General features: G+C 36.5%; 1 protein-coding gene across 1 annotated transcript; it reads right to left on the bottom strand.

Moving 5' to 3' along the window:
- Positions 1-9226: 9226 nt before the first annotated feature.
- On the bottom strand, positions 9227-10044 carry LOC107865030 (putative disease resistance RPP13-like protein 3). Its single transcript, XM_047412904.1, has one exon. The coding sequence runs from the start codon at positions 10037-10039 to the stop codon at positions 9548-9550; it is 492 nt and encodes a 163-aa protein (XP_047268860.1). The 5' UTR covers positions 10040-10044; the 3' UTR covers positions 9227-9547.
- Between the last annotated feature and the right edge of the window lie 1173 nt (positions 10045-11217).

Here is an 11217-nt window from a genome sequence, read left to right as displayed (position 1 = left end):
AAGAAAGACAAGGAAACATGAAACAAAACACCAAAATTAGTCCACTAGCCAAAAAACCGAGGACCTCTTTTGGTGACCCCTCTCAGATTCGCTACCAACAAGAAGAATACAAGGCACAATGGCGTAATAACACCAAAATAGTAGAAACACAACAAGAACAAGATGAACAATAGACTAATTTCGGATTCCACATTAACAACACAAACACACGGTTACAACATCAACACTACTACACGATTACAAAGAAACAAAAGTATAGATAGTTAGACAAATTGAAGGCATAATATTAACAATTCAAAAGCCTATTCCACTCTTGGACCTTTAACATCAAACACATCAAATACCTAACTCTTACATTGGCACAAGAGTGACCCCGATCTCCCAAGCATCCAACGTTTCCAAGCTTGAATCCAACACGAGCGATTCCATACTCAAGTTGATTTCCCTAGTTACAATTTTGGGTTGGTGGTCTTCTCTCCTTAGAGTGGAAATGTTTCAAGTGTTATAAGCTCATAATATTCATCAAAAGATCCTAATGAAACCCTACATTATTCTATTTACAGTGTATTACAAATAATAGGTAACATGACTAAAAGGCCCCTTAGTGAAGGGGCACCCTTCTAGTGTATGTAGTGGACTAATTTGGCCCTTTTAGTGTATGTAGTGGACTGTTTTGGTATCCATTTAGGTGATCCTTTGCACTTCATTGAACACACCAAGCCTCGGGTCTAACGTACGCCCTCATAAGTCCATCTACGTGATCGTACTCGTATCATCCTTCCCTTCTTGAAAAGGATTCGACCTCGAATTCGTACCTTGCAAAATTAAAGAAGAAACAAACAAGTACATATCCTTATGGCATGAGGGTTAGGGTTAGCAAAATAAACAATTAGCACTGTCATGCCATGGTGGTACACACTTGAAGTACAACCAAGGATCCTTTGTGTTAATTATGAAAAACTTTTGTACAACAGCACAAACGAAAGGGCTCGGATGAACATCAAGAATTAAGGGACAACAACTGAGACTACGCCTCTCATACGATGTATATCCAACAACATCATAAATATCATCATATGCATATAGGTAGTGAAGAAAGACACCAAAGACACAATTCTCATCTAAGATGTATTCACAAGTAGGAACACACAATGAGAGAAAGGGACATTACAAGTACGTACGACCTCTCTCCTTCCAACCACTTACCGAGGGAAGGCATTCGATTAAGGGAGTCATACCAATAGGGAGAATAGGGAAATTACCATGCAACAATCCAATCCAAGGCAATTAGTTTGCCCAAGAACTTGTCTTCCCTCTACAAATAATGTGAAGCACACTCCCAAGAGTCCCACAAGATACTTCAACTTGTCCAACCCCATGAAGGTGATAAGAAGTCTTTAACATCCTTGGACCCTTCCACAAATAAGAATACAACTTGACATCCTTAAGTTGTGGTTCATATAACTTAAATACAAGTGTGTCAAACATAGATGCACGGATATGAGCGACACCCCAAAGAGACAATGACATATTTTCCCTACTGTCCTCGAGTAGACACAAACCACCATTAACATCAAAGGGATCATAATTCAAGTCACCATATTTGTCAAGCACGGGTGGGGTGTCATGCAAAGGAGTACAAGCAAAATCATTTTTCAAAGATATGTCAAGCACATGATTAACCCTATGAGCCAAGCAAACATTAGAATCTTTACAACAACATAGGCTCACAGGTTCACTCTTTTGTCTTTGACCAACATCTTCAAATTATTCACTCACTTGAGATTCATTAATCACATCACACATATTCTCAAGTGGTGGAAAAGTTTTACACACAAGTTGATCAACATAATTTTCACATAGCGATGTACTTTTATTCAACATAATAGCTTCAACACTAGGTGGACACAAATCGATCATACTAGAAGAATCGATTCGGTCATCTATAGGATCAACTAGTGTATCCACTAGCACAACATGTACATCATCCACAAGTGGTAAGGAGTCAATATACTCATATGTAGATAAGATACTACTCACACTCAACGGTTTATTAGTCACATGCTCATCATTCACATGTACCAAAGTATAAGAGTTAGCTATTTTTCCTTGACGTTCATGAGTATGTTCATCTTTACCTCGGTGTGAAAGTCCTTCACAAGTTTGGGAAGAAAATTCCTTCGGGAAGCTCTCACCGCAAGGTGTTTGGACCTTAGGTTTTGGATTTGTTGGGATAAGTGTGGATACCAATTGGCATAGCCTTTCAACGTGCCCTTTCATGTCTTCAATATTATCAGTGATTCGGTCAAACGTGGCATCGAGATTGGTGGCAGCCATGGTACCTAAAATAAAAGACAACAATGAACAACAAAACAACAAACTTGTTAGCTAAAAAATGCCTCACCACACTCTCACTCTCGATTTTTACCTTACACTTGGTTTCACAAGTGTTGAAAGTTGGCTTATACTTTGTGAGTGATTGAGGGTCGAGTCTACTCTTGCTCGAAATAGATTTTTTTTTTGAGTTGACTCAAAGAAAATTTGTTTATGGACTTGAACCAACAAGATACAATGAATTCACAAAGATAAAAGCACACAACAAACGTAGACACGAACAAACGGACTCTACAACTAACTTACAATCAAGTAGGAGATTACTAGTTTGTTAATCAGTGTTCGAACCAACAAACGAAACTAGGAAATAATAAAATGAAACTAAGAAATCTAAAATTTGAGCTTAAAAATTGTCGGTGAACAGTAAAAACACGATGTGGCAGCCACGTATTGGTTGCAGTTGTTATCAAATTTTATTTTCTAATTCAAGTCTTGGTCCAATTGTAATTTAGAATTGGTGGGAATTGGTTAAGGAGAGAAAGCAAGTCTTGAAATCCTCTTTCAAATTCAAAAAGCAAGACTTGACTTTTCTCCTCAAAACATGGTCCTTAAATCATGGAAGGTTGTTAGAAAAGTGGTTGTTAAAGTCCTTGAGTGGTTGGAATTGCTTGTAAAAGTCTTGAGAGGTCTTAAATTTTGGAAATATGTCTTTCAAGACTAACAAATCAAATATACACTCTCTTTATTCAACTTCCAAGATCAAACATCCAATTTTTCTTCAACAATAGATGAAGATGTGAAGAACACCAAGAACACATTTTGTTCAATCTTGAAGTTCTAAGGTTCAAGTTGGACCCCAAACATCAACAATACCTTTCCAAGCTTAAAAATACAACACAATAACCACCATACACATTCAAACCTTGAACCAATAACACACTACACGTCCAATCTTTGAATCCGCAACAACAATACCAACAACAATCACACGGCCAAAGTTTAGGTTCACAACAACAACATCAACAGTTAAAGCTCAAATCTAGATCTAGACTTCTTTAGTGTTAGAGGTGAAGAAGCTAACAATAGAAACAACAAAACAAATAAAATGACTCCTAGATCTAGATTCAAAACAAGAAAAATCTCATCCAAGATACAACAAGAACACAATTTCGGCCAAGACACAAAAATGGACAGATTTGCTTCTTTTTGGAATTTTCAGATTTTAATTTTTTTTTTTGAATTTTCTAACAAGCAAGCCCAAGATTGATCTTGTAGGAACAAGATCTAGCCATGCTCTGATGCTAAATAATACAAGAAAGACAAGGAAACACACAAAAAAAAATACCAAAATCAGTTCACTAGCCAAGATACTGAGGACCAAAACAGTAGCAACACAACAAGAACAAGATGAGCAATAGACTAATTTCGAATTCCACATTAACAACACAAACACACGGTTACAACATCAACATTACTATACAATTACAAAGAAATAAAATGATAGATAGTTAGACAAATTGAAGGTATAATATTAACAACCCAAAAGCCTATTCCACTCTTGGACCTTTAACATCACACACATCAAATACCTAACTTTTATTTTGGCACAAGAGTGACCCCGATCTCCAAAGCATCCAACTTTTCCAAACTTGAATCCAACAGGAGCGATTCCACACTTAAGTTGATTTCCCTAGTTACAATTTTGGGTTTGTGGTCCTCTCTCCTTAGAGAGGAAATGTTTCAAGTGTTATAAAATCATAATATTCATCAAAATCTCCTAATGAAACCCTACATTATTCTATTTATAGTGTATTACAAATAATATATAAAATGACTAAAAGGTCCCTTAGTGAAGGGGCACCCCTCTAGTGTATGTAGTGGACTGATTTGGACTTTTTAGTGTATGTAGTGGAATGTTTTGGTGTCCATTTAGGTTCTCCTTTGCACTTCATTGCAAAAACCAAGCCTCGAATCTAATGTACACCCTCATAAGTCCCTCTACGTGATCGTACTCATATCAAAATCAAACTGCGCTACCAAAGCCAACATGATTCTAATGGAAGAATGTTTTACAACTGCAGAAAATGCTTCATTGTAATCAATTCCTTCCTTCTGAGCATATCCCTTGGACACCAATCTTGTTTTGTAGCGAACATCATTTTGGTCAGGAAATCCTTCTTTCTGTGCATATACCCACTTGCACCTAATAACTTTCTTGCCCTCCGGGAGATTGGCCAGATTCCACGTATTGTTCTGATGAAGGGACTTCATTTCCTCATTTATTGCAACCTTTCACTTATTTTATTCACAACTTTGGATAGCTTCTTTATAAGTGGTAGAAGTATCGTCAATTATGATTGAGGTTGCACATGCCATCGTCTCTATGAGACGTATAGACTTCTTTATTATTCTTTTAGGTTTTAGGTTGATATTGACTCAAGTTGCTGTTCAGGTTCTTAAGTTGGAACCTGCATCTCAACTGACTCTACTTCTAAATCATCATTTGTTTCTTCATCTGCCTTTTGTAGAGGAAAAATATTTTTCCCCTCAAACTCCATCTGCTTTGAAGCACTATCAGTTACTTTTGTATCTTCATTTGCATCCTTTTTCATCATCGCGGATTCATCAAAAGTAACATCTCTGCTGAATATTACTTTTCTTATCTCAGGACACCATATGCGATATTCTTTGACTTCAGAAGTAATTCCCATAAAGATAGCCTTCTTAGATATTGGATCTAATTTTGACTCTTTCACATGATAATATGCAGTTGAGCCAAAACATGTAAAGAATCATAATCCACAACAGGTTTTCTATACCATTTTTCAAATAGTATCTTCCCACCAATTACAGCAGATTAATAATATGGCATGCATATGTTATTGCCTTAGCCCAGAATTCTTTGCCCAAGCTAGCATTGGACAACATACACCGTACCTTCTCTAGAAAAGTACAGTTCATGCGTTCTGCCACTCTATTTTGTTGTGGCTTATTTCTGACAGTGAAGTGTATGACGATGCCATTATCTTCACAGACCTTGTTAAAAAGATTATTCTTGTATTCACCTCCATTATCTGTGCAAAAACTTTTGATCTTTCTGCCTATTTGATTTTCTATTATCGTCTTCCATTTGACAAAAATTCCCAACACTTCGTCTTTTGTTTTCATGGTATACACCCATACTCTTCGGGAAAAGTCATCAACAAAGGTTATAAAATAGTGTTTCCAACCTAATGAAGGTGTTTTGGAAGCACCCCAAACATCAGAATGTTCATAATCTAAAATGCCTTTAGTATTATGGATAGCTGTACCAAATTTAACCCTTGTTTGCTTTCCCTTCACACAATGTTCACAAAACTCCAAGTTTCCAGATTTAACGCCCTTTAACAATTCTTGATGTGATAGAATTTTCAAGGATTTGCCTCCAGCGTGTACCAAACGCATATGCCATAGCCTGGTTACTTCTGCCTCTTTGTCAACACTGGATGTTACTGTTGCTGTCCCAATAATTGTACTGCCATGATAATGGTACAAATTATTATTCTTTTGAATAGCCTTCATTACCACAAGTGCATCGGAGTATATCTTCATCAATCCATTTCCTGTAATAACTTTGAGTCCTTTTGAATCAAGGGTTCCCACAGAAATGATATTCTTCTTTGAATCTGGTACATATCGAACATCTGTTAGTGTTCTGATCACTCCATGATGGTTCCTCAAATGTATTGAACCAATGCCATATGCGGTAAGAGGAATGTTGTTTGCCGTGTGGATAACTCCAAATTCTCCTTCTTCAAAATCAATGAACCAGTCTCGATTAGGACACATATGATAGCTACAAGCCGAGTCCATCAACCATACATCTGATGATTTTGATGACTCTGCTGTAACCAATGAGAAATATGAGTTGTCACAATCAGCTATATTTGAATCCATTACAAGCTTCCCTTTGTTAGGTTTGACCTTATTCTTCAATTTTGGACAATCCTTCTTCCAGTTCCCTTTTTCTCAACAAAAGCCGCATTTATATTTTCTAGGTCTGTACTTCGACTTGGATCTTTCCTTCTTTGTTCTCGTTTGATATTGAGAACGGCCTCTCGTTACTAGTTCTTCTCCTTCTTCGCTCTTCTGTTTCTCTTTGTTTCTTTGTTCATAGCTGTACAAAGCTGAACAAACTTCTTTAAGAGAAATTTCATCCCTCACATAAAGTAGAGTAGTTTCAAGGTGCTCGTACTTATCGGAAAGTGACCCCAACAACATCAATGCTAGATCACCATCAATAAAAGTTACATCCATATTTTGTAAATCTGTAACTAAATTATTGAAATAGGTGTTATGATCATTTATTGTGGTACCAGGAACATAGGTAAAGTGAAATATTTTTTTCTTTAGAAAAAGTTTATTCTGAATATTTTTCTTCAAAAATTTATCCTCCAATGCCCTCCACAATTTACTTGTAGAAGTTTCCTTTGTGAATGGATACTTCTGTTCTCTTCCAAGGAAGGATCGAATAGTACCACAAGCAACACGATTGATGTATTTCCAATCTACATCTTCAATATTTTTTGGTTTCTCTTATTCTAGGGGAAGATCTAATCCTTGTTAAAAATGGACATCTTCGACCTCACATTTCCACATCCCTAAGTGTCCTGTTCCGTCAAAAATTTCAACTGCAAATTTTGTATTTATCTGAATTCTTGACATAAGTGAAGATACCAACAACGTGTTATTGACACCTGATGTGGACACCTTTGTCATGTTCGAGCTGGATACTTATTGATTTCCCTCTCCTGTTTTGTGCTATAAATACTATTTAATAGCTGGCTACACACAGACCAAGATAATTCTTTTCTGGTGCAGAAGATCAGACTACGCTGCAACCACAGAGCATACTAAGAAAAAATCTTGACAATACAGACCCAAGAAAATATCCTTTCTGATATGGAAGATCATGATCTACGCTGCAACCACAGAGCATACTAAGAAAAAATCTTAACATTACAGACCCAAGAAAATATCCTTTCTGATGTGTAAGATCAGTGAAAGATCATGCTATGCTGCAACCACAGAGCATACTCAGACAGAATTCAGGCTCTGATACCAATTGTTGCGCAAGCAGACTGGGTAGAGTGCGATTATTGCACAACTACTACCCCAAAATAAAAGCCGCTAAAAGATAGTCAAAGAGGAAAAATAAAAAGAACACTGAATTTATGAGGTTTGGTAAAAATATTTTACCTACGTCCTCGAACAAAACTGATCAAATTTTATTCCACTCTTAAAGATACAAGTGAAATATTACAAAAGAGAGAATACTCAAAATTCCTTAAGAGGATGAGAAGACAATTGTGAGATGTGTGTTTAAAACTAAAACATTTGGGTTTCTTTTATAGGGAGAAAGCCCCCCATTTTTCTTTTCCAACCGATGTGGGAGAATCCCACTTTCAACAGGTAGCAAGTCATTTTTCAAATGTTTGTCACGAGAAAGTCATTTTCTAGTATTAGCTTACCAAAACAGTTTTCATAAAAATGGCTCAAACTAACACCGGAACAGTTTTACTTATCTTAGTATCAAAAATTTCATCAAGAAACTCTCCGATTTGCTAATATCATTATTAATTTGCAATATGTAATCTTTCCAAGAATATTTTCACTCACAGACTAAACACTGAGAAATGTTTTTTAGGAAAGTATTTCCCATGAATATCATTTTCTGTGGTTTTAATGACTTTTTTCTTACTAGACAAAATCTCAACCATCATTTGTTTATATAGAGACAAATATTATTTATAGGTGACATTTTTTAGTAAAAGTTGATAATGTAAAGGAAAAAAGTTGTCATGGTATAAAGTTATGTATTTAACAAATATGCAGCCTAAAAAAAAAGAATTAAAGAAATAGCCGTTCGGGGATAAGGATTTATTACCTTAACGATTAGGAATGAAGATGAAGTAAGGCATCATACATGCTTGATAAGCTTCATCAAAGATGAGTTCTCTTCAATCGCTCCACTTTTTTCACTCTCTTGGGGATCTTGTTTAGTTTTGGACAGTTATGGATACCAAGACCTTTAATCAGAGGCATGGCACTTATGACCAAGTCCCATCTTTCTAGGTTATGAAGATCATCAAGATGAAGAAACTTGAGTTGACCGAAGCTGTTATCACTGCAGGTTATTTGTTTTCCTCTATAAGCTGCTACTAATTCGAGATTCCTTAGGTTTGGTAACTTCCCCAGAATAGGCATCGGATCTTCCATGAGTTTTGAATTCTGAAGGACCATCATTGTGATAGAATTTGGAAATGGGTCGGACAGAGGCAGTTTCTCTATTCTCCCACCTAAGATCAATTTTTGGAGTTTTTGACAATATTTAAGAAATTCAAGGGCTGGGAGTGATTCACCATGTTTACACAACAATCTGAGATTGCTAAGGTTTTTCAATATGTTAATGTTATTTAGGGTGTAAGATTTCTTAATATTATACATAATTAATTCTCAAAGATTGACCAAATCAACAAGATAAACTTCTTTCCACTGATCACAGCCAATGCCTTCAAGAACTCGAAGACTAGTGAGTTTGCTTATACGTTTTAGAGGGTTTGAATACCAAGCAACTAAATGTCTTAGATTTATTAGGTCAGCTGTCTTGGGGTGCAATTGGTATCACTGTGCATAGTCATTGACGTGAAGTGTCTATGGTTTCTTAAGGTTGCCAATGGAGGAGGGAATATTATAAATACCAACTGTCAATCTTAAGAACTTGAGGTGGTACAAACTTCCTATGGCATTTGGTATTTTAGTGCCAATGCGTATCTCCAAGTACAACACATATATATGTTGGAAATTATTATGGAAGTTTATAAGATCCAAGTTACAAAATCTGGATCAAAGAACATAATTGACCTTAACTTCAAGTTAGAAAGATCAAGTGAGAGGTACCTTTGTGCTTGACCATGGACGGCATGCCTGAGACATAAGGAGGATATGGAGTGTATTCTCGGATCATAAATGTCAAAAAAATTCACCTTTAATGCCTTTTTAATGGCAAGATACCGGAGTAGATCGTGAATCCTACATTCAACAACTTTTTCCCAAACTATATTAGCCACTTAAACAAGGCTTCATCTTATTAGCTCATTCCAGACGCTTTCAATAACATCCTCCATTCTTTCTTCTCCTCTTGGTATGAAACCCTCGTCCACCTACAACCATGTCATATTTCTAGCACCGACCACTTTATCTTCTGGAAAACACCAAAGTACAGAAAATACTTTTTGAGCACAGTTGACAAGTCGTTGTAGCTCAATGATAGTATGTAGGAGATTTCAATGGAGTCATCTTTAATGTTCTGCCAAAGGTGGTCCTTCACCATTTGCCATTCTTCTAGCCCCCTTTTATGCGAAAGAAGTCCGCTCAATACAACAATTGCAAGAGGTAAACCTCCACACTTATTTACCATATCCTTAGCTGGCCTCTTCATTGCTGAGACCATTGCCCGAACAGCAAGTAGTTTCCTACAAAAGAGATCCCAACTTTCTTCTTGGCTTAAGAAACGAAGTCTGTGGACAAAACTTTTGTTATCTGCTCTTTCAGCGACATCCTCCTTGTGTGTGGTGATAATCACTCTGCTTCCATTCTTGCTATTTGGGAATGCCCTTTTCAGACTTTCCCAAGATTCTTTGTGCCATACATCATCAACCACCATAAGGTATTTTTGCTCTTCCAGTAGATGCCGAAGGTGACTTTCCTAGATGCCGAAGGTGACTTTCCAGATCTCTCTCTGTCATCCTTTCCAACATTTCAAGTGTTTCATTGTTGTAGCCTTGAATAGATTTTATGGTACTTTGAAGGAGATCAAGGGTGTTATATTCTTGAGAAATGTATATCTAAGCACATGCTGGGAAGCTAGAGACTATTTTAGGATTGGTGTAGAGGTTTCTTGCAAGAGTGGTCTTGCCTAATCCACCCATATCGTAAATGGAGATGACGCTTCGATGAGGCTCTGTTTTAAGATCCAGCTAACAATCTTTCTACAACATCAAGACAATAAAAATGTGGTCATGATCATCCACATAAGAGGTAGTTCTGCTCAATGTTCTAACCATGGAAGAACGATTACTGTTATTTCCTTCTATGGGTATACAGAATCTGTATATGCAGAACAACAACTTCAACTAGAGTACAAGTATAAAGAAGAACACAATGAAGTATATCAAATACCCTCAACACAAGATCAAAATGACCTTTCCAGGAGGTGTATTTTATTTTTTCAGAAAATAGATGAAACATAAATGAATAAGGCCAAGTCATTCGAATTCATGGAGTTTTCTTAAGGAAACGATTCCCCTCACTGTACCCGAGGTTATGGAATTTTTCCTCCAGGATAAAATGACCTTCAATCCAAATATAATGGTACCTCAAATATTTGGACTCGTCGAACTCACTCAACAGTTTGAATGATCACACAGAATTTTTGAAGAGAAGAAGAGTATTTTTTATTCTGAAAATTTCATATCAAAACCTGTGGAAGGAAGTAGGTTTTTATAGCCATAACATGCCTTTTCTGAAAAGAGGCAATGGTTCATGTCAAAGGTTGCATATGTTCTGTAAATTCATGTCTGTTCATTCAAAGATTGCATCTTTTCCTAAACAGTCATCTCCCTCCATGAATCAGTGTGTCCTTTTGCTGAAGAATTGCATCCTTCTGCAACAACACATCAGTTCGAAATAGTGCAGCTATTTTGAAGTATTAGTTCTGTTCGGAATTACAGAAGCATCAGTTCAAAATTTCTGAAGCATTGCATCTGCTGCATGCATGCATAAATGGAGAATACTGTTGCATTTTGGGAAATTCAAATCATCAAATAAAATTTCTCTAAAAAG

The sequence above is a fragment of the Capsicum annuum genome, chromosome 5 (assembly GCF_002878395.1).
Source record: "Capsicum annuum cultivar UCD-10X-F1 chromosome 5, UCD10Xv1.1, whole genome shotgun sequence".
NCBI classification, from domain to species: Eukaryota; Viridiplantae; Streptophyta; class Magnoliopsida; order Solanales; family Solanaceae; genus Capsicum; species Capsicum annuum.
The sequence above is the reverse complement of the archived record's forward strand: the minus strand, read 5'-3'. Positions and strand labels throughout refer to the sequence as shown.

What these genes read in the sequence shown, in the direction of transcription:
- LOC107865030 (XM_047412904.1), bottom strand. Translation starts at nt 10,039, where the DNA reads ATGGTGGTTGATGATGTATGGCACAAAGAATCTTGGGAAAGTCTGAAA.